Source organism: Chlorocebus sabaeus, chromosome 5 (genome assembly GCF_047675955.1).
Source record: "Chlorocebus sabaeus isolate Y175 chromosome 5, mChlSab1.0.hap1, whole genome shotgun sequence".
Taxonomy (NCBI): domain Eukaryota; kingdom Metazoa; phylum Chordata; class Mammalia; order Primates; family Cercopithecidae; genus Chlorocebus; species Chlorocebus sabaeus.
This window is the reverse complement of record NC_132908.1, coordinates 50,355,619-50,377,112: the sequence shown is the minus strand read 5'-3', so window position 1 is coordinate 50,377,112 and position 21,494 is coordinate 50,355,619. Positions and strand designations below refer to the sequence as shown.

The following is a 21,494-nucleotide window of genomic DNA, read 5'->3' as shown; positions in this document are numbered from 1 at the left end:
AAAGGCTAATTTATAAATGCTTTATTGAAAAATACACATCTTCATATAAAATTACAGTAGCAGTAAGTATCTTGAGAGGTTTTATAAATATTTTTGCAGAACACTATTCTAATTGAACAGTGTAAGTTCCATATTTCTCTCAGAGCAATATGAAGTTACCTAGTAACTTTGTTTATACTGATTCAATTTACAATTGAATTTTCTCCCTAATAAGATGATTAATTTGACTTGAAAACTGCTGGAACAATAGTGATTAATAAAGGTATGTATAGATAATTCAACAGCTGTTAAATAACATTTTCTAATTTGTATAAATGGTACTATGGTACTAATAAAAACCTAAATTCTCCAACCAATTTTTTAAACTGCCAGGAACACCCAAAAATATTTTAAAATATATCACCTTAATAGACATTTCTTTTAGATAACTCTCCTAAAGGAAGAGGTCATAATTTTTCATATTAATCCCCTCAATTCAACTTGATTTAAAATCTTTTCTTAGCCGATTGATCCCTATATAACAAAAAACTGGAGAAATTAAAACATATTCCCAAAAGGTGACTATAGGGGCTTTAACAGTTTAAAAAAGTACAAAAGCATTAAAGAAAATATTGGATGTTTAGCCTGGAAGTTTTGTACTTAATAAAGTTCACATTGTAGAAAGTGCTATCACAAATATACAGCAAAATCTGGGTTACAAAATCATGCATTTTACAGCCCTAAAGTGCCACCACTTATACAGGTTCACTCAGACATTGCACACCCGAACAATCAAGGACTTTTCACACTGCACCACACCGAATGGGGAGGGGGAAGACGTGCACAAAGGGAATGGGAGACGAGGGCTAATGACCTAGGACCTCCAAACCTGGGTGTGCTCTCCTTTGTTCTGTTTCAGGAATGTAAAAATCACACACTCCTACCAGGTGTTTTAGGACAAAATACCTAATTTTTGTTTTGCTTTTTATGAGGACTACAGCTGACCACAAAACAGGTAGGAGTGAACTTGAAACAGTTCTTCTGTTGGAGTATGTCAACAGAAGCCTCGTATGCTCACATTTGGGTACACATCATTTTCTTGTAGTACTTTTAAAAGCTTTGTCAGAGTCAAAAATCCAAGTTTGGATTCTAAGCAGCCTTGACAGTAATCACTGAATGGTAGGGAAAAGAAGACAGTTGGGATGAATTAAAATGTTCTAAGGATACTGGAAGGAGTTAAGTCCCATTTCTCACCAAAATATCCCCTCATGTTACTAACAGGCTGTAACTGATCAGCTGGATTAAGGGAAAAAGCTCCATAATCTAGATGCATTAAAGGATGCGGCTAAACATGTTGTGAAAAGAGTTTCAATACAAGAGACTAACCTCAGTGGGAACCACGGTCATTAGCTACATCTTGGAGACGGCGTAATAAGGCAGAATGATTTTCTGGGCAAATTCTTTTTGCAGGTGATTCACTTCCATCTTCCAAAAGAATTCCTCTCTTTTTAGTTGGAGTTTCTCCTGTGCGTATCATACTATTAATTTCTCTCAGTCTCTATGGTGGGAAAAAGATATAAAAATTTTAAAATGCAAATGCACACAGCCCAGTATTAAGTCAAAGAATCTTAAATGAGTTAAGCAATTTATCTGGAAGAGTTTGAACACATCTACAGAGAAAACAAACACTAAGTTACATAACCTGCCAACTTTCCTTTTCAGCTGGCTGAGGCTGATGGCTATTTGAGAAGGGGCTGAGTAGTTCTATTTTTAACAAGCTCTTCCACAGGTACTTTTGACCTATACCTTTCTATAATTTGTGAGTTCACAAATTTGTGATTTTTTTACAATTATGGAGCATTACGTTGCTATCCGATAGTCACTTAGACAGACACATCTTTTTCTCTTTTTTAAAGTACAATTTTATACAATACTCTTTTTTTTCAGTCTAATGTTAGTTTTTAGCAGCCATTCTCAACTGGGATTTCACTAGAAAAGTAGGCCTTAATTCCCTAAGGTATTCATTGTAGGTAATAAATTAGTAAAATCTAGAATGATACTAGTTAACTATATATTATCCTTGGGACAATTGAGGAAAGTTACTCAATTATTTTCTGGATAGTGGCTCAGATGAGGAGCTGCAGTTGAGAAAGACACTGCCAGAATGCCAGAAAGACTGGCTGTACAGTGCCTTTACCATTCAGTTTCTCCAAAGCCTCTAAAAGTCATCTGTCACATTATTTTCGGGTAGTTTGTTGGTTAAAATTCTTTTTCATGTGCTGCTTCATCCATGTTTGCTTACAGAAAGCATACTAAGCAAATTCACAGACATATATTACAGGAAATTGTAAACATACAAAAGTAGAGAAGCAGCATAATGCATCCTCACATACCTACCTATTCCTCTACTTCAGCATGTTTGATTTATACTTCCATTCACTTCCATTCCTCAGACTATTTTAAAACAAATCCCAGACATATTTTACCATGACACTTGTTATTTTTATTCTTTAAAGTCATAAACGTTTTGGGGTTTTAATGAAAGTCAGTGTTCTTTATTATCAACAGATGTACCTTCACAAGTGTTTTTCATTTTTTTAAAAAAATTAACAATAGAAATGGGGTTGCACTATGTTGCCCAAGCTGGTCTTGAATTCTTGGGCTCAAGCAGTCCTCTTGCTCTGGCCTCCTAATGTGCTGGGGTAACAGGCATGAGCCACTGCACCTGGCCACAAAATCTTAAGTATCTGAAGAAAGCTTTCCTTCAACTCTTTCTCTTCTAGCCCCTTTTCTGCCTTCCTAACAGTCTGGTCTGCATTTGCTATCTCTGCAGTCTGCCATTTGCTTGAATATTTCTTACACTGTTTACTGTATACATTGTTAATTGTGTATAAGCAATGCTACTATAATTTATTTTTCAACAAGTCACACCAATGCACTGACACTGCTCTGTCAAGTATCACTAATGATCAGTCTTCATCTTAACTGATCTTGTACAGTAGTTGATAATTATTTTCTCATAGTATAAATGTTACTACATTATAGGTTGGTTCTAGACATAAGCTACTTCTTGCTTTGTAATATTCTCCCCCTAAGTTTCAGCTATCACCTGTTAAGTGAAGATGACAAATCTTTCTCCAACCAACAGTCTAATAATCACTCATTTTACTGCACAGACTCCTGATTCTGTGCTAGAAATACCTAGTCGTATAAAACTGTTCTTTTCCTCTGAAAAATTCCCCCATACTCCCTTGTCCGCCTATCCCAAGCCACCACTGATGTTCTTGTCCAATGGTTTTGCCTTTTCCCAATTGTCACAGAAATGGAATCATAAGTAGCCTACTGAATCCAGTGTCTTTCACTTAAGCATTGATGCATTTGAGATTTGTCTACGTTGAATGTATCAGTTCCTTTTTATTGCAAAGTAGCAGTCGATTGTCTGGATGCACCACAGGCTTATTTATATGCATTCACCAGCTGAAGGACGTTTGGGTTGTTTCCCCCTTTTTGGCAATTAGGAAGAACGTCATTATAAACAGTCATGTACATGATTTTGTGTAAACATAAGCTTCCATTTCATTTATGTAAATACCAAGGAATGAGATTGCTGGTTGTACGATAATGGCATGTTTAAGAAACAACTTCCCACAGTGGTGATGCCATTTTACGTTCACACCAGCAATATGTAAAATTGCTCCACATTGTTTCCAGAACTTAGGATTTGTCACTTTTTAGATTTTAGCCATTCTAACAGGCATGTAATGGGTAAAGCATGTTCAAATCTTTTGCTCACTTTTACATTTGGTGGTTTTCCTACTGAATTACAAATGCTTCATCAGATATGGAATGTGTACAGATTTTCTAATAGTCCATGGCTGGTTTTTTAATTCTCTTAACAGTGTCTCAAAGAGCAGAAATTACTCGTTTTGATAAAATCTATTTTAACAGTATTTTGTGGATTGCACTTTTGATGTTGTATATAAAATTTTCCCATAAAACATGTTCACCAAGATTTTCTGTTTTCTTCTAGAGGTTTTGTAGTTTGAGATTTTACATTTATGTCTGTGGTTCATTTTTAGTTATTGTATATGGTGCAGGGCATGGGAACAAATTCACTATTATTTTGTTAAATGCATATCCAATTGTTCCAGCACCATCTGTTGAAAAGGCTATCCTTTATCAAATTGCCTTTGCACCTTTGTTGAAAATCAGTTTACCATATACATGTTGTCTGTTTCTGGACTCTGTTCTGTTCTGTTGATCTCTGTGTCTATACTTCCACCAACACTACTGTCTTGATTACTGTGGTATTATAATACAGATATTTTGTGTAGCTTCGTAATTAGTGTGAATCCTCCAACTTTGAGTTATTTTAGCTATTTGAGTTCCTTTGCCTTGTAAATTACAAATTTTAGAATCAGTTTTTTATATAAATCTGGATTTTGACTGAAATTGGTTTGAAATTGGGAGAAAACTGCTGTTTTATTTTCCATGAATTGGAAAATAAGGTATCATTTTCATTCAATGTCATGAACACATTTCTCTATTTTCTCAGGCTTTAATTTCTCTCACCAAGCTTTGATAATTTTCAGGATACATGTCTTGCATAGTTTTTATCATACCCCTAAGTAATTTTTAAATGTTACGGTATTCAATTTTTTATTTTACCTCTGATTGTTCACTGCTAGCATACAGAAATACATTTGATTTTTGTATATTGATCACATAACCTCCCTTATTAGTTCCAGTAGCTTTTTGTGGATTCTTTGTGATTTTTCTATGTAGGCAATCCAGGCTGTATGGCTTTTCTTGTCTTATTGCACATGCTAGGACCCCCAGTTACAATGTTGAATAGGGGTAGTGAGAGTGGACATTGTTGCCTTGTTCCTGATCATAGGGGCAAGGCATTCAGTCTTTTACCATTAAGTATGATATTTGTAGGTGCTTTTGGTAAATGTTTACCAAGCTGAGGAAGTTCCTTGAGAGATTTTACATTAATAAATGTTGGATTTTGTCAGATGCTTTCCTTCAAACACTAAGATGATTTATCACCTTCACTTTTTGTAAGAGTTTCTATAGAATTGGCATATTTCTTCCTTAAATGTTTGGTAGTATTTACCATTGAAGCCATCTGGGCCTACAGTTTTCTGACAGGAGGTTTTTAAACCACAAATTAATTTCTTTAGTAGATACAGGGGCTATTGAGACTACTACTACTTGAGTTTTATTTATGTCTTTCAAGAATTTGTCTATTTCATGTGCATTGTCACATTTATTGGCATTAAGTTGTTCTTTAAAATTTTTTTTTTGAAACAGGGTCTCACTCTGTTGCCCAGGATGGAGTGCAGGGGGGCCATCACAGCTCACTACAGCCTTGACTGTCCAGGCTGTAACGACCCTGCCACCTCAGCCTCCTGAGTAGCTGGGACTATAGGCACACCTCACCAACCCTACCACACCTGGCGTTTTTTTTTGTTTTTTTTTTTTTTTTTTTTTTTTTTTCCCCGGAGACAAGTTCTTGCTATGTTGCCCAGGCTGGTCTTGAACTGCTGGGCTCAAGGATCCTCCTGCCTTGGTCTCCCAAAGTGCTGGGATTACAGGCATGAGCCATCACATCTGGCTGGCATTAAGTTCTTTATCTTTCATTATACTTTTAATGTACATTAGTAATGTGTCATTTCTTTTTCCTGTTTATTCTGTACATAGAGGTATCAATTTTTTGGGGGGGCGGGCGGTCTCATTCTGTCACTCAGGCTGGAGTACAGTAACGTGAGCATGGCTCACTGTAGCCTCAACACGTGGGCTCAAGCCATCCTTCCACCTTATCCTCCGGAGTAGCTGGAACCACAGGTGTGCAGCACCACACCCAGTTTTTTTTTTTTTTTTCTTTTTTTTTTTTTTAAAGTAGAGACAAGGTCTTGCTATGTTACCCAGGCTGGTCTCGAACTCCTCAAGCAGTCCACCCACCTCAGCCTCCCGAAGTGCTGAGATTACAGGCATGAGACACGGCACTTGGGCCCCCAAAAAACCTAGCTTTTGTTTGCCTTGGTTTTTCTCTACTTTCCAGTTTTCCATTTCAGTGAGTCCTACACTTTTTCTGCTTTCTTAAGCTGAAATCTTAGGTCACTAATTTGAGACCTTTTTTCTTTTCTAACATAGGTGTTCAGTGCTATGTATTTCTCTCTCAGCACTGTTTTAGCTACATCCCACAAATTTTAATATTTTGGGTTTTTATTTTCATTTAGTTCAAAATATTTTCTAATTTCTCTTGTGCTTTCTTTGACCAACAGAAATATGTAATTTAGTTTCCAAGAATTGGGGGATTTTCCAGGTATCTTTTCTCTTACTGATTTCTGATTTAATGCCATTGTGATCAGTGAAAACACAGTATTTCAACCCTTTAACATTTATCAAGACTTGTTTTATGGTCCAGAATGCAGTCTATGTTGGTAAATGTTCTCTCTGCACTTGATAGTGTTCTATAAATGGCAGTTGATTGATAATGCTACATCTTCTGTATCCTTACTGATTTTCTCTATTTGTTATACCAATTATGTTGAAATCTCTTGACTATCTTTTTTTTTTTTTTAGGGTTATATGTCCTCTTTATAACAGGAAACGACCCACTTTGTCACTGGTAATATTTTTTGCTCTGAAATCTACTTTCTCTGATACTAATACAGCCACTCCAACTTTCTTTTGATGAGTGGTAGCATGGTATAACCTTTTCCACCCTTCCAGCTTTATTGAGATATAATTCTTACACTATTATACAACCATTTGAAGTGTACAGCTCCATGGCTTTTAGTATGTTCCCAGAGTAGCCATCACCACATTCTATTTTTGAATTCTTTCATCACCCCAGAAAGAAACTTCTTGTCCATAAGCAGAAACTCTATTCCCCACAACCCTTGGCAACCACGAATCTTCTTTCTGCTTCTAGATATTTGCCCATTCTGGACAACTCATATAAATGGAATCATAAAATATGTATTCTTTTGTGACTGACTTCTTTCACTTAACAGTGTTTTCAAGGTCCATTCATATTGTAGCATGTATCAGTACTTCATCCTTTTTATTGCCAAGTAATATTCCATTCATGAATACACATTTTTATATTTAAAGTATATAACTTACGAACAACATATAGTTTGGTCCTGCTTTTCTGTCCAATCAGATAAATTCTAACTTTTAATTGGTACACTTATTAGACCATTTACATTTAAATGCTATTTTCCTGTATGTTCCTTTTTTCCTCCTTTTTAAGACGCCTTTTGAGTATTATGATTCCAATTCATCTGCTTTGTCTATTACCTGATATTATTCTGTTCCTTTTTTCCATTTAACTCTGTAATCCATTTAGAATTTATAGGTTACAGGCCGGGCGCAGTGGCTCACACCTGTAATCCCAGCACTTTGGAAGGCTGAGGCGGGCGGATCACAAGGTCAGGAGATTGAGACCATCCTGGCTAACAAGGTGAAACCCCGTCTCTATAAAAATACAAAAAATTAGCTGGGCACGGTGGCGGGCGCCTGTAGTCCCAGCTACTCAGGAAGGGAGGCTGAGGCAGGAGAATGGCGTGAACCTGGGAGGCAGAGCTTGCAGTGAGCCGAGATTGCACCACTGCCCTCCAGCCTGGGCGACGAGTGAGACTCTGTCTCAAAAAAAAAAAAAAGAATTTATAGGTTTCAGGATGAGAGTCTAATTTAAGCCATCAGAATCATTTCCTCCAACTCCAGTTGCTTTTTGGGGCTGTTACTGCCAATTTATGTTTCCATGTTTCATAACCAGTCCTACTAGGAATATCATTGGAATTAGACTAAGCCTATGTAACGGAGAAAGTATATCTTTTAAATATTTGGTCTTCTTATTCAGAAACACTGGTATCTCTTCATTTATTCCAGTTTTCAAAAGTTATAAATTTATTCCAAAGCATGTGACACCTTTACACCCATTTTTTGTTTTTACTATGATAGAAAGTTTCTCCATTATTACATTTTCTATTTTTCTTTGGAGATGGAGTCTTGCTCTTGTCCCCCAGGCTGGAGTGCAATGGCATGATCTCAGCTGACTGCAAACTGCCTCCGGGATTCAAGCAATTCTCCCACCTCAGCCTCCTGAGTAGCCGGGATTACAATTGTCCGCCACCATGCATGGCTTATTTTTGTATTTTTAGTAGAGATGGGGTTTCACCATGTTGACTAGGCTCGTCTTGAACTCCTGACCTCAGGTGATCAGCCCACCGTGGCCCCCCAAAGTGCTGGGATCACAGGCATGAGCCACCATGCCCGGCCCATTATTACATTTTCTAACAGATTTTTGCTGTTCTTGTTTACTTGTTTTCCTCAACTTTTTTTTTTTTTTTCCCCCAAAGAGACAGGGTTTCTCACTTTATCACCCAGGCTGGAGTGTGGTGGTGTGAGCATAGCTCACTGCAGCCTTGAACTCTTGGGCTCAGCCTTCTGGGTACCTAAGACTACAGGTGCATGGCACCATGCTCAGCTAATTTTTATTTGTTGTAGGGATGAGGTCTTGCTATGTTGCCTGAGCTGGTCTCCAACTCCTGGCCTCAAGCAATCTTCCCACCCCAGCCAGCCAAACTGTTGGGATTACAGGCGTGAGGCCCTGTACCCGGACTGTTTTCATCAACTTTTTAAAAGATTTCAAGCCTACAAAGAGTTGGAAAAATAGTACATTGAGCACCCACTTATCAATCATTAATGTCTGAGAGTTGCTGTCACTCTCTCCCTACCTAAATATATTGCAACCAACCCGTTTGAAAGTAAGCTGCAGACACTGAGTCACTTTACCTCTGAATACTTTCAGCACCATCTCCTACATAATCTACTAGGCATCATCAACACCAAAGAAACTTAAAAAAAAAAAATACACTGAGGGCCACATTCAAAATTTCCTCAAAATGTCCTTTATAGCAGTGTTTTCCTATGCAGGATCAAAAATCATGCATTGCATTTGGGTGTCATGTCTCCCTAGTCTCCTCTATGATACCTTCCCCATTCTCTACCATTTTCTCATGATACCTTTTTTTTTTGAAGATTTCAGGCCCTATATATGTGTGTGTATTTCTAAGCAATCTTTTTTTTTTTTGAGACAGAGTTTCACTCTTGTCACTCAGGCTGGAGTACAATGGTGCAATCTTGGCTCACTGCAACTTCTACCTCCCGGGTTCAAGCAATTTTCCTGCCTCAGCCTCCCGAGTAGCTGGGATTACAGGCGCATGCCACGATGCCCAGCTTATTTTTGTATTTTTAATAGAGATGAGGTTTCACTATGTTGACTAGGCTTGTCTTGAACTCCTGACCTCAGGTGATCTGCCCACAGTGGCCTCCCAAAGTGCTGGGATTACAGGTGTGAGCCACCACGCCCAGCCTCTAAGCAACCTTTATCAATACAAATCTCATCATGTAAGGGCCTTCACAATCCAGTTCCACTCGCTAACATAGCATGATACCTGTATTCGAGCTTTGGATCACTGCCTCAAGGATACTGTTTTCTTCCCCTTACCTGCTTCCTACTGAATGCCCTTCCATACCTCAGCAGCTCCCTGACTTTTCAACATTAAGGCCTGACTCAAGCTTCCTTCCCCTTGTTAGAATGAGGCGGCTGTTGCCACATACATCTGTGCTAATATGACTATTGCACTGCAATGTCCAAAATGTCAACTTCTCCCCTTAGCCAGAGTCCAGAGGACACTGCCTGTCCCAGAAATAGGCCTTTGGTAAGGAATCCAAAATTTATTTCCCTAACACATGTGGAAAATTGTTACAAATGGGATAAACACAAACTTCAGGTTTATAGCAAAATGTTCAAAATGTATAAATGGGAGAGGGGATAAAAAGAAATCCAAATCCCTTACCCTGTTTCCAACCCTAAAATTCCACCCTCAAAAAAAGCAAAAAACCAACAAATCCTGGGTTTTGCTGCATGGGAACTGACTGATCACTGCTCCCTGGTAGCTCTCATCACTCTAATGAGCGCCTAGGCTTAGCACAAACACTCTTTCTAGCATCTGAAGCATTTTGGAGTTAGTAAAGGCCAAGATTGATGTTAGGCTCACCTTTGAAGGACTGTTGCTGAAGTAATAGAAAATCTTTTCTCGAGGAGAAAGCATTGTTTCATTTTTATGTGGGGAAATGTAGACAGGATGATTTTGAGACAGCTGTATTCGGCGAGGGGAGCCTGTTCTTACAAATGGGTAGGGAGAGAGTGGAGGAGCATCCATCTGTTAAAAAAAAAGTAACTCTAAGAAATTTATAATGAGGTATTTTTACTAAGAGTGATATATTAGCACTAATTTAACCTAAAGAAAAACATTCTAATAGCAAACCTTAAGTGCTTAGTTTGTGCCAGTTATTATTTTAAGCAATTTTTATACATTATGTTATTTCATCCTTACAATTCCATATGCTAAGAACTAGTTCTATTCCCATGTTACATATATGAGGAAACAAGGTACAGAGAAAATTTAATGATTTGCAAGGTTACCACTACTGTTAAGTACTAGACAATTTGAACCCATGTAGCCTGTCTCTTGTACTACTATACTTGGTAGGGACTCCAAATACAATCTTATTCTTGTTTAATGCTTAACAACAGAACTTATGTTGGTTAGGTAAATTACAGACCTCCTCAGTTTTACTTAATAGAATTATTTGTAAAACTAGCTTATTTATGAGACAGAGTCTCGTTCTGTCACCCAGGCTGGAGTGCAGTGGCGCAATCTCAGCTCACTGCAACCTCTACCTCCCATGTTCAAACAATTCTCCTGCCTCAGCCCCCAGAGTAGCTGGGATTACACATGTGTTCCACCACGCCTGGCTCATTTTTGTATTTTTAGTAGAGACTGGGTTTTATTTACCACGTTGGCCAGGCTGGTCTCGAACTCCTGACCTCAACTGATCTGCCCGCTTCAGCCTCCCAAAGTGCTGGGATTACAGGTGTTAGCCACCACGCTTGGCCAAAACTAGTTTATATATGGACCAGGTGAATGGTCCATATATAAATCATAAATAATTCCTCAATACTCATGAAAAAAGCATGAAATGATCCCTGTCATACTTACTACATTTGCCTGGGAGTACTTCATGGCAAATGTCTTAATCTGTTTGATGTAGATGTTGTTGTAGAACTGAATGAGGTCTCCCCTCTCTTCTTCTTCCATGTCACTGTTGGCACCTGTGAGGCGAGTAGGTGTAGGAGGAGCACTGCTGGGCTGTGGAACTGGCAAGGTGCTGCTTGACCTCATGACTGGACTGGAGTCTCTACTGGCTGCAGCCAGGAGAACACAGGGTGTCAATACAAAAGCTGCTAGTATAGATTGTTTTAATTTTTAAAAAGTAGGAGAAAGGGAACAGCTACCTGCATTACTTGCTAATAACAGTGAATAGGCACTCTGTTCTTCACACCAAAAAGCAAAGCTCAGCTAGGATTTTAACTTGATATCCCTATGCCATAAGCATAGCAAGGGCTTTCTGAGTAGTATTCATTAATAAGTTACACCAAGTTTTCTAGGACCTGAGCCCTACGACAAACCAACAGGTAGGGGATGGTATTTCCATAGCATGGCTCCAACTGACATGTCAGTCCTTTCTGAAACTCAGGCAAGCAGATTCCTCACTGAAAGCTCTAATTCTCCTGGAGAAAAATGTTATAGAATATGTGCCCCAAAGCTATGGAATGGACAGTTTTGCCACCCAGAATTTGGTTTACTGATCCATTAAACCCTTTGCTTATACACTTTCATAGTTCCTATAGTTATTTCATTTAGTAATGGTTACTTCAAGTCCTAAAAAGTAAGAAAAGCTCCTAATTTTGTCTTGTAGTTCACAAAGATCCCACTTACTTCTATCTTTGTTTAGTTCTGTTGGAGAATTCTGATGGCTTCTGCTATCACTGCTGCCGGAATTTCTTCTTTTTCTTTTCCCTTTTATCAAAACACTTCTATACACCTTTAGAGAAATAATGAGAAGGGGATGTAAACTAGTATTTGTTGAGCACACCCTTGGTGATAGGACCTTGACATATGTTACTTTTCACAATAATCTGTGTAGCAATAGTTATCCTCAGAAGAGGTTAAGAAACATAACTCAAATTATAACAGATCTAAGATTCAATCAAAGCCCATCTAGCTTCACATGCCAAGTACTACTTGCAGTACCACGCCGCGGTAACAGCACCCAACCATAAAGTCAAGTCATTCTAAGTCAGATACACAGATCTGGCCAATTTGCCTCTCAAAGACGAATGGTAATAAAGGCAAAGTGGGTTTTAAATTTCCATGTGACATTCTCTTGGTTAAACGTACAGTATGTTTACTAAACCAGAATGGTGACATAGAAACCAAGGAACTTCTTAATTCCTATCTATCTTGTGATTTTTCTGAATTGAGAAGGCAATCAAATATTTAACATTGTTGCCTTCTGAGGAAAAGAGAACTTAATCAACATGTGACATCAAGAATAAAGAAGATTAAAGCAGAAATTTCCCTTAAGTAGAGTCCCAGGTGTTTATCTTGGAAAAAAAGGCCACAGAGTCAACTATGGTTAATTTTTTGTATTCATCACAGACTTTAAGAGTTATTTTCAGCCCATAGAGAAAATGTAGTTACCTGGCTCCGGGCCTGTGGCTGAGTCCTATAACAACGCATAATATTCTGGAAGGACTTATCTTCTTTTGTGACCTGGCAAACAATAAGAGTGCTCTGAGAGATACAGCAACTTCCACCATAATAGTGTGAGGAGCTGTGTGAACCTGCTGCCCAGTAAAAGGGGTGAAAATTATATAAAAGCTATTTAAAGTCTCTGGAAATGGTGTTAAAGGCATATAGCAAATGAAGATACATCGATTCAAGAATATCTATTAAAATTCATTAAGAATAATATGTGAATCAAGACTTAGAGGTGGGGTGCGGTGGTTCACACCTGTAATTCCAGCACTTTGGGAGGCCGAGGAGGGTGGCTCACTTGAAGTCAGGAGTTCAGCCTGGCCATCATGGTGAAACCCAGTATCTACTAAAAATACAAAAATTAGCCAGGCATGGTGGCATGTGCCTGTAATCCCAGCTACTAGGGAGGCTGAGACAGGAGAATCACTTGAACCCGGGAGACAGAGGTTGCAGTGAGCTGAGATTGAGCCACTGTACAGTCTGGGCAACAGAGCAAGACTCGTCTCAAAAAAAAAGACTTGGAGTAGAAAATTACAGTAACTGAAATGAAAAATTCACTAGAAGCTAGGGAAAATAGATTTGAAGTAGCAAAAAAAAACAAAAAACAAAAAGATTAGCAAACATGAAGAGATTGTGTGATCTGAGAACAGAGAAAGAATGAAGAAAAATAAACAGCCTCAGAGAAATGTGGCACAGCATTAAGGAAATCAACATAAGTGTAATGGGAGAATCAGGAGAGGAGAGAAAGCAGCAGAAAAAAATGTTCAAAGAAATACTGAAAACTTCCCAAATTTATTAAATTACATCTCCAGGACATTCAGTGACTTGCAAGTAGGATAAACTCATCTATAACCAGATATATCACAGTAAAAATGCTCAAAGCCGAAGAAAGAGAAAATATTGAAAGCATCAAGAGAAAAACAACTTTTCAGTTACAGGGAAACCCCAATACAATAAAATTTGACTTCTAATCAGAAACTACAGAGGCCAAGAGGCAGTGGGATAATATTCAAAGTGATGAAAGAAAAAATATTAAGCTAAGAATCCATTATTAAAAAGTTACTCAAGATTTTTATCTGTGAAATATCAATATTCAAAATTTTTGCAAGTTATCTTTCAGAAATGAAGGTGAAAAAATGTACTCTCAGATAAACAAAAACAGAATTTGGTGCTAGCAAAACCCCTTACAAGAAATCTACACAAAATTCTTCAAGCCAAAAAAGCAAATGCCCCTGGACAATACTATACATGAAGAAAGCCAAGAGCACTGGTAAAGATAATTATGTAATCATAAATAGAGTATAAATGCAATTTCTTCTCCTTTCTTAACTGATTAAAAAATCAATTGTATAAAATAATATATATATATAATGTACCTGTAACATACAAAAATGTAATATATTTACCAAAAACAGTACAATGGACGTAGGCAGGAGCAAAGCCATATTGGGCAAAGGAAATTACTCCAGATGGCAACTCACATACACAGGAATGAATAACAGAAATAGAAGTAGGGTGGGCGTAGTGGCTACACCTGTAATCCCAACATTTTGGGAGGCTGAGGCAAGTGAATTGCTTGAGGCCAGGAGTTCGACACCAGCCTGGGCAACATGGCGAAACCCCGTCTCTACAAAAAAATACAAAAATCAGCCGGGCATGGTGCACATGCCTGCACCCTGTAGGCCCAGCTACATGGGAGGCTGAGGCGGGAAGGATCACTTGAGCCCGGGAGGCAGAGGTTGCAGTGAGTTGAGTTTGCACCACGGCACTCTAGCCTGGGCAACAAAGCGAGACTCTGTCTTAAGAAAGAAAGAAAACCAGAAAGAAACCAGAAATTATTAATAAGGTTAAAAGCAAAAGTTTTAAATACATGCTTATACTCCTTTCCTTTCTGCTACTTTAGAAGTCATAAAATTAGTATAATCTGAAGCTGATTTTTGATAAATTAAGATATATATGGCAAGCCCTAGGGCTACCACTACACACACACACACAGTGAAAGAAACCTGACATGAAAATGCTACTTTACAAAATATTGACCCTAATGCAAAAGCAAAGCTGAAAAGGCAAAGGGAAAGACATGAAAACGAAAAGTAAAATGGCAGATATAAATCCAATTATATACATAGTCAAAAGGCAAAAGAAATCCAAATGTATTTTATCCACAGGAGACATTTTAGATTAAAAAAATACAAATACATTCAAAAATGAAAGGATGGAAAGAGATATACAGACAGCAACTGTAAGAAAGTTGGGTGACTGTGTGTGTGTGTGTATATATATATATGTATCACACTATAAATCAGACTTTAGGACAAAAAGTTATTAAAAAGGGACATTCCATAATGATAAAAGGGTCAAGCCATCAGGAATCTATAACAGTTATACACACACTTCTTAACACAGCACAAAATACTTGAAGTGAGAAGTGACAGAAGTGAAGGGAAAAGTAGACAGTTCAGCAATAATATTTACAGATTTCAGTACCTCACTTTCAATAATGGAGAGAAGGTCTAGGCAGATCAACAAGGAAACAGAACACTTCACTAACAATATAAAACAATTAGACCTAACAGACATCTACGGAACACTCTCCCCAACCTCCACAGAATACACAGTGTTCTCAAATGTACTTTGAAATTCTCTAGGATAGACCATATATGCTAGGCTATAAAACAATTCTTAATATATTTAAAATAACTGAAATAAAACAAAGTGTGTTTTCAACCACAATGAAAGTAGAAATCAATAACAAATTTGGGAAACTTACAAATACAAAGTTAACAACATACTGCTACATAACCAGTGAGTCAAACAGAAGTCAAAAACAGAAATCAGAAAATACTTTTGAAATGAAGACACACTGTACCAACACTCACGCAGCTAAAGCAGTGCATGGAGGAAAATTTATAGTTGTTAATGCTTACATTAAAAATGAAGAAGGGCAATGGCTCACGCATGTAATCCCAGCACTTTGGGAGGCTGAGGAGGGAGGACTGCTTGAGCTCAGGAGTTTGAGACCAGCCTGGGTAACACAGCAAAATCTCATCTCTGCAAAAAATTAGCAGAGCATGGTGGTGCACGGCTGTGGTCCCAGCTTAAGAAGCTTAGGGAAGAGGATCACTTAAGCCCTGGAGGAAGGCTGCCGTGAGCACTACACTCCAGCCTAGGCGACAGAGCAAGATGCTGTCTAAAAAAATAATAATAATAAAAGAGACTGAGATATTGGAAAGGTATCTTTTAAAAGATACTCAGATCTACATAAAGGATTTGGGGAAAAAGATATTAAGAGAAACAGTAAATGAATTACCTAATCATCCATCTTAAAACAATAGAAAAGAGCAAAAAGTAAGCCTCAAGTAAGCAGAAAGAAGGAAACAGATTATATACTAATGAATAAAGAACACAAAAATAGATAAGATAAATGAAACCAAAAACCTGGTTTTTAAAAGAAAAAGATCAAGAAAATTGACAAACCTTTAGCTAGACCAAGAACAAAAGGGAGGAGACTCAAACTACTACAAAGAGCAGGGCACGGTGGCTCACGCCTGTAATCCCAGCACTTGGGAGGCCAAGGTGGATGGATTGCTTGAGGCAAGGAGTTCAAGACCAGCCTGGGCAACATGGGGAAATTCCATCTCTACTAAAAATATAAAAATTAGCTGGGCGAGGTGGCACAGGCCTGTAGTCCCAGCTACTCAGGAGACTGAGGCACAAGAATTGCTGGAACCCAGGAGGCCAAGGTTTCAGTAAGCCAAGATCACGCCCCCGTATTCCAGCCTGGACAACAGAGTGAGACTCTGTCTCAAAAAACAAAACAAACAAAAAGTACAATCAGAAAAGGAAAAGGATATTACTACTGACCTTAAAGAATAAAAAAGAACAGAAGGAAATATAATTATTTGCCAACAGTTTAGCCCAGAGGAAACAGACAAATTCTTAGAAAGACATACATTATCAAAACTGATTCTAGAAGAAACAGATGATCTGAATAGACCTGTAACAAATACGAGACGGAATTATTCATCAGTAAACTTCCCACAAGGAAGATAGGTCTCAACAGCTTCGCTGCTGAATTCTACCAAACTTTAAAACATTAATACCAAGAAGCTCATATCCATGAGTCTTTCAGACAGCTGTAAATTAAAAAAAAAAAAAAAAAAAAAGGAAAAAAAAAAACCCTAAATACAGAAGAGGAGAGAACACTTCCTACTCAATTCTATGAGACCAGTATAACCCTGATAATAAAACCAGACAAAGCCATAACAAGAAAACCACAGACCAATGCCTCTTATGAATAAGGGTAAAATTCCTTAGGAATCACTGCTGCATGTGGAAACTTGAAAAAATAAGTAAGGTTTTTAATTGAAAAAAAAAAATTCCTTAACAAACTGTTAGCAAACCAAACCTAGCAACATATAAAAAGAATTATAGGCTGGGCACCGTGGCTCATGCCTGTAATCCCAGCACTTTGGGAGGCCGAGGCGGGTGGATCACCTGAGGTTGAGAGTTCGAGACCAGCCTGACCAACATGGAGAAACCCCATCTCTACTGAATATACAAAATTAGCCCAGGGTGGTGGCACATGCCTATAATCCCAGCTACTTGGGAGGCTGAGGCAGGAGAATTGCTTGAACCTGGGAGGCAGAGGTTGCGGTGAGCCAAGATCGTGCCACTGCACTCCAGCCTGGGCAACAAGAGCAAAACTCCATCTCAAAAACAAAAAAGAAAAGAATTATAGCAGCCGGGTGCAGTAGTTCATGCCTATAATCCCAACACACTGGGAGGCTGAGGCATGAAGATTGCTTGAGCTTAGGAGTTCGAGACCAGCCTGGGCAACATGGTAGACCCTGTCTACAAAAAATTTTAAAAATTAGCCAGGCATGGTAGTATGTGCCTGTAGTCGCAGCTACTCAGGAGACAAAGATGGGAGGGCTGTTTGTAGTGAGCTATGATCTCACCACTGCACTCTAGCCTGGGTAACAGAGTGAGACACTGTCTCAAAAAAAGAAAAAAATAAGAATTATACACCATGACTGAGAGGGATTTACAACAGAAATCCAAGGCTGGTTTAACATAGGAAGATTAATCAGTGTAATATACTATATTGATAGAATAATAAAAACAATAAACACACGATCATCTCAATGGACACAAAAAAAGCATTTGACAAAATCTAATGCCCTTTCATGATAAAAAACACTCCATGAACTGGGAAAAGAAGGGAACTTCCTCAACTTGATAAAGGGCAACTATGGAAAAAATCATAATTTAATAGTGAAAAGCTAGATGCTTTCCACCTAAGATCAAGACAAGGATTTCTGCTTTCGACACTTCTGTTCAACTGTACTGGAGGTTGTAGCAAGATAATTAGGAAAGAAAAAGAAATAAAAGGCATCCAGTTTGGATAAGAAGTAAAATTATAAGCAAATTCCATGATTTCCTACATAGTAATCCTAAGGTATCTACTAGAAAACTATTAGAACTAATAAGTTCAGCAAGGCTGCTGGATACTAGATCACTATACAAAAATGTTTTTCTATACACTTGCAATGAACACGTTAACAATGAAACAACTACACTTGGAATAGCATCAATAAGACTAGGAATAAATTTAACAAAAGAATTGCAAACATACTCTGAAAAGTACAAAACATTGTTGGAAAAAACTGAAGATCTAAATAAATGGAAAAACATTCTATGTTCATGGATCAGAAGACATAAAATTGTTAAGATGGCAATACTCCCCAAATTGATCTACAGATTCAGTGCAACTCTATCAGAATCCTAGCTGATTCCTTTGTGAAACTGATAATCTGATTCTAAAATTCATTTTTCAAGGGACTCTTGAAATAATCTTAAAAAAAAAAGTAGGAGCACTCATATTTCCCAATTTCAAAACTTTATAAGAAAGCAACTCTCTAATCTAGAGAATATGGTATTGCATAAGGATAGACATATAGTCCAATGGAATAGAATTTAGAGTCCAGAAATAAACCCACATGTTGTCAACGGTCAACTAATTTTCAAGGAGGCCACCAAGGCCATTCAGTGAGGAAAAAAATCTTCAATGGTGCTGAGACAACTGCACAGCCACATAATCAGAATAGAAATGGACTACTACCTCATACCATACACAAATTACTCAAATTTGATCAAATACCTAACTATGAGGTAAAACTATAAAAATCAAAAGAAAACACAGGGATAAATCTTAGTGACCTTGGATTTGGCAATGGATTCTTAGGACACCCAAAGTGCAAGTAACAAACCAAAAAACAGGTAACTGGACTTCATCAAAATTAAAAACTTTTATGCTTCAAATGACACTACCGAGTAAGTGAAAAGATACACCAAATGGGAGAAAATATTTGCAAATCATATGTCTGAGAAGGTAGTTGTATCCAAAACAAAGAACTCCAACAACTCAATAGTAACACAATTTAAAAATGGGCAAAGGATTTAAAGATATTTCTCCACATAAGATATACAAATGGCCAGTAAGCAAATGAAAAGATGCTTGACATCCTTAAGTCATCAGGCAAATGAAAATCAAAACCACAATGATATACCACCCAATACCCGCTAAGATGGCTATAATAATAATAAGTTGGCAAGGATACAGAGAAACTGGAACGCTTGTGTATTACTGGTAGCAATGTCAAATGGTGCTGCTTCTGTGGAAAACGGTATGGTGGATTCCTCAAAAAAGTTAAACATAGTATCACCATATGACCCTGCAGTTCCACTGCTAGGAATAAACTCAAAAGGGCTGAAATCAGGCACTCAAACAGGTACATGATATACCTGTTCACAACAGCGCTATTCACTATAGCCAACAGGTGGAAACAGCCCAAATATCCATCACTGTATGAGTGGAGAAAAAAATTGTGCCTATCCATACAATGGAATATCATTCAGTCATAAAAAGGAATGAAGTACTGATACATGCTGCAACATAGATAAACCTTGAAAATATAATCCTAAGTAAAAGAAGCCATACACAAGAGGTCACTTATTGTACCATTTCTATAAACGATTAAGAACAGATAAATCCATACAGCCAGAATGCCAATTGCTGATTGCCACGTGCTGTGGGAGGTAGAATGGGGAGCAACTACTTAACAGGAAAGGAGTTTTACTTTGCAGGTACAGAAATGTTCTGGAACTAGATAGAAGTGGTGAGTATACAACCATTGATTACACTTAGTACTGTAAATGTGCTAAATGCTCCTGAATTGTTCAATTTAAAATAGTTAATTTGGCTGGGCCCGGTGGCTCATGCCTGTAATCCCAGCACTTTGGGAGGCCAAGGCGGGCGGATCACCTGAGGTCAGGAGTTTGAGACCTGCCTGGCCAACATGGTGAAATCCCATCTCTACTAAAAATACAAAAATTAGCCAGGCGTGGTGGCACATGGCTGTAATCCCAGCTACTTGGGAGGCTACGACAGGAGAATCGCTTGAACCTGGGAGACAGAGGTTGCAGTGAGCTGAGATGCACCACTGCACTCCAGCCTGGGTGACAAGAGTGAAACAATATCTCAAAAAGCAAACAAAAAAACCCAAAAAAAACCCAGTTAATTTTGTTATGTGAATTTCTCCTTAATAAGTTATTTAAACAAAGTAAGATAATAAGTGTTAATGAGAAAGTGGAGAAAGTAAAATCTTTATTATACTGCCTGTGTAAGTGTAAAATGGTACAGTACTTTGGAAAACAGTCTGGCAATTCCCTAACTGGTTAAAACATAGTTAATGTATGACCCAGCAATCCATTACTAGGTATATACCCTAGAGAAATGAAAATATATGTCTATACAAAAACCCAAACACAAATGCTAATAGCAGTATTATGCATATAGCCAAAAGTAGAAACAACTAAAATATATATTACCTAATAAATGGATAAAAATACTCTCATATAACTATATAATGGAATATTCTGTTTTAAAATTGTGGTGAGTATTGCACATATCTGTGAATATACTAAGACCCTTTTAGTTGTGCATTTTAAATAGATGAATTATAGAGCATGTAAATTGTACTTCAAGAAAGCGGTTAAAAAATGTTCTCAGTAATGAAGACCTATATTTGCCTTTACAGTTCCAAAATGGTACTCACCTTTGCCATCACATAAATGGCACACATTAATAATTGGTCCAGATGTCTGTCCATCATAAGTTCAGGACACTGAATTATGGAGAATTCAAAGCAGGTCCAGATTTTTTTCCTCAGTTCATCTGAAATATCTAGTTTGGCACAGAGATCCCGAAGGCGGACAGCTGCTAAATGGTATACCTAGGAGATAAACAAAAACATTTCAAACTTTGTTTAACACTTGTATTTCCCAAGCTCATGCTCTGGTAAGAGTACGTGAAAAATTACCTTTCTAAAGAAAAGTGATAAAGAGCTGGTTTTCCTGGGTCTGTTACTACTGCTGGTTACAGCCTGGCCTTGCTTCTGCTGTTGGCCACCTGGGGAAATCTGTTGAATGGCCACTTGACCAGGGACTTGCAAAGTTGTTCCTGTCATCTGTTGAGAGCTCAGACTTCCAGCCAGGGCCTGAGCACTGAGGGGCTGGATGGAGCCTGTCACAGCTTGTGCCTGCCCCCCAACATTGACTTGGACAGGGAAGAATGTTATCCCTCCATTTTCATTGGCAATACCTAGTTTGTGATAGAGAAAAAAGGCATGAAGAAAATGTTGATAATAAGAGATTCTCCGGGCAGAGGTTTACAATTTCTCCTCTCCCAAACCCTCTCTCCCCATCACTCCTCTGTCCCCTATGTCACTCTAGCCAAACCTCAGGTAACTTTTCAATACACGCCAC

The 21,494-nt window shown here is 38.0% G+C and overlaps 1 protein-coding gene across 2 annotated transcripts in view; it reads right to left on the bottom strand.

Annotated features, from left to right (window-relative positions):
• Positions 1–6: 6 nt before the first annotated feature.
• Positions 7–21,494, bottom strand: part of RBL2 (RB transcriptional corepressor like 2) — a 57,878-nt gene continuing 36,390 nt past the window's right edge. For both annotated transcript variants that reach the window (XM_007993261.3, XM_007993271.3), the window contains exons 16-22: positions 21,050–21,330; positions 20,786–20,962; positions 12,609–12,680; positions 11,844–11,949; positions 11,064–11,269; positions 10,059–10,223; positions 7–1,537 (exon numbers count right to left, since the gene is read on the bottom strand). In XM_007993261.3, coding sequence (XP_007991452.1) covers positions 1,367–1,537; positions 10,059–10,223; positions 11,064–11,269; positions 11,844–11,949; positions 12,609–12,680; positions 20,786–20,962; positions 21,050–21,330 — 1,178 coding nt within the window. In that variant the 3' untranslated portion in view covers positions 7–1,366. The remainder of the gene's footprint in view (positions 1,538–10,058; positions 10,224–11,063; positions 11,270–11,843; positions 11,950–12,608; positions 12,681–20,785; positions 20,963–21,049; positions 21,331–21,494) is intronic.